This window comes from Polistes canadensis, unplaced genomic scaffold (assembly GCF_001313835.1).
Source record: "Polistes canadensis isolate GaletaPanama2010 unplaced genomic scaffold, ASM131383v1 scaffold_73, whole genome shotgun sequence".
Lineage (NCBI taxonomy): Eukaryota > Metazoa > Arthropoda > Insecta > Hymenoptera > Vespidae > Polistes > Polistes canadensis.
The window spans coordinates 139,610-142,243 of record NW_014569620.1 but is presented as its reverse complement, the minus strand read 5'-3'; the positions used below and the strand labels follow the sequence as shown (position 1 = coordinate 142,243).

The 2,634-nt window shown below is 26.1% G+C and overlaps 1 protein-coding gene across 11 annotated transcripts in view; it reads left to right on the top strand.

Annotated features, from left to right (window-relative positions):
* The window catches only part of LOC106786409 (flocculation protein FLO11-like), a 128,976-nt gene that overhangs the window by 86,113 nt on the left and 40,229 nt on the right, over window positions 1-2,634 (top strand). For 9 of the 11 annotated variants that reach the window (XM_014747767.1, XM_014747769.1, XM_014747766.1 and 6 more), the window contains one exon: window positions 2,375-2,428. The exons of the other annotated variants lie outside the window; for them this stretch is intronic. In XM_014747767.1, coding sequence (XP_014603253.1) covers window positions 2,375-2,428 — 54 coding nt within the window. The remainder of the gene's footprint in view (window positions 1-2,374; window positions 2,429-2,634) is intronic. 11 annotated transcript variants of the gene reach the window in all.

Below are 2,634 nucleotides of genomic sequence, written 5' to 3'. Positions count from 1 at the left end.
AATTTTTTCACTTTTAGCATAAAAAATATTTACTATATTTTCAATACTGAAGATACCTAGATTATTAAACACTAGTCTAGATAGAATCAGTATTTGATTACGTGTGATAAGATAAGGTGTTTAGGATCAAATTGTATTGTAATATGTTAAGTTTTATTGAAATGTATGACTCTGTAAAAAAGATTATATGTATCGTATTGAATGAACTGTAAATGATCAAGTTGCTGATGAAGACCCCAGTAAGGGATGAAACGTACAACTAGTTCAAAATAAATTGTTCATTAGATTTATTAACCGTCTATAATTCCCTTTGAGACTTATATATTAATATATTTTTGGACAAGAATATTGATAATTAAGTTACAAATAAAGATATTATCATTAACGTAGCGATCGTTAAAGATTTTAAAACGAACGCTTAACACTAAAACTATCCCCCCAATTCAATCAAAATGACTGATTTCAAAATGTTATTTTAAAAATGATTTTTCATTACTTTTAATGCAATAACTAAAGAATTACATTTATCGATTTGCTTTCCATCCCTCCCTTTTTTTAACCTTTATTTTGTTAATTTACGTATGTGCTACTCGTGCATAAATACTATACGAATTACGACACCCCTTATTTTTCTCACAATATTTAAATATATTTATTAATTTATTTGTAATTCACATTATAATATTTAATTTTATTAGTAGCAATCCTATACTATTCTCTTATTTTTTTCAACATTAATATGTATATAACAATATGCAAATATATCCACGTTCGTAGTGAGATGCAAGCTATTAGCATAATGTGGCACTGTTCGTCACTTTCATTTTTTTTATTTATGTATACAGGTTTTACTCGAAAAAACGCAAGAATAATGTGGATTTTAATATATTAAATCATTTTGAATTATTCTAAATTATTATATAATTTTTTAACGATAACGAACAATGCTTTTTTAGATAATTTTTTTCACAATTTTGATATTATAAATACACGTACTTATTGTATTTTGCAGCGTGTATATATATTTCAAAAGTTACACCACTTTCACGATTTCAATATACGAGCCGTCTCTGTGTAAATTACTATAAATCATTTGGAATGTTTTGCGGTTTCTCATATTTATATAAACGAACACCAGTTTTCATTTTTCATTAATGCTAAATGAGAAAACCCAAACTTTGAATTAATAAGAAAAAGAAGTTTTTTTTTAAGCAATATAATATAATAACATACGTTCAGTATACTATATTATTATATTATACACTTAAACCTTTTTCCATGAAAACGGTAAACTATTGTATATAAGATATTCGAATATTATACCGAGATATACTACAGTCAGTCATTTTGATTAACTTTGTTTCTATAAATAGTTATACGTTAATAGTATACATATAGTTGTATCATAAATATAATACCTAAATTAATAGTTGTAGGGGTAGTTTTAGTGTTAACGTTCCTCAAGAGAATCCTCGAAAATTAATTCAAACGTATTGTTATATTAACTTACGCATTGAATGTATATATATATCGAAAAAGACATACGTACATAAATATTTATTTACAGACCTGTCCTTTTTTTTTAATTGGTTATATCGCATTGCTGCAAAACAGCCAGCTCTTTCACGCAGATCGATCGGCAATTAATCGAAATACCATTCACATTTTTTCCCCTTCTATTTGAAGGAAACGTTTGTGAACGTTTTATTCTAATTATTTTCGTCTGTCATTATTCGCATATACACGTAATAGAGACATATTGGCAAACACGTACACATAAAATAACAACGACACAAGTGAATTTATTTATAAAAAAAAGTATACGACACTATCCAACAAATATTCTCGAATCACGCGATCGAACCCGTAGAATAATAATTTAACGCGATTACTATAACGATTTTTTTTTTTTTAAATAATCCAACACACATTTCACTATGAATTAACTTTTTTCTTCAGTAGATATGTGTACATAAAGTAATTCGTATTAATATTCGAACACCATGGTTATTTTAAATATGATTGTCCTATACATTGATTTATTATTAGAATTGTGTTAAAGAATTCTTGTTATTTTTTTTTTTTTTTTTATTAAACATAAGTAATACACTTTTTGTAATTATCAGAAATATAAATTTTATTTATTTTCTTAACATGATGTTATATAAATGATATAACGTTTACTTTCTGTGTCGCTAAAATATTCTGACATACTTTACCTTTTGCAGCTTGTTCGTTCTACAAAAATTATAATACGTAGTTTGACCGATACATAACTATTATTTCCAAACATAATTCCGTGTTGAAAAATTCATTCCAAAATTATGTGATTCAGTTTAAATCGAAAATTTATTGATATCGTATGTATTATTAGCCAAAATGGGACGCACGATGAAAAAATACTTCGTTCGATGTACGCCAAATCAAAGTAAGTGTACAGGTAAATCATATTTCAAAATCCATGATATCCGAATATTAAATTGAGTCACTATACATACATGTATAACTTTACTTTTCTTTTCTTTTTTTTTTTCTCTCCCTCTCTCTCTCTCTTATTGATTCCTCATTTTTATTTCGCTCTTACTCTCTCTCTATCTTTTTCTCTCTTTCTTTCTTTTTTTCACAATACACATT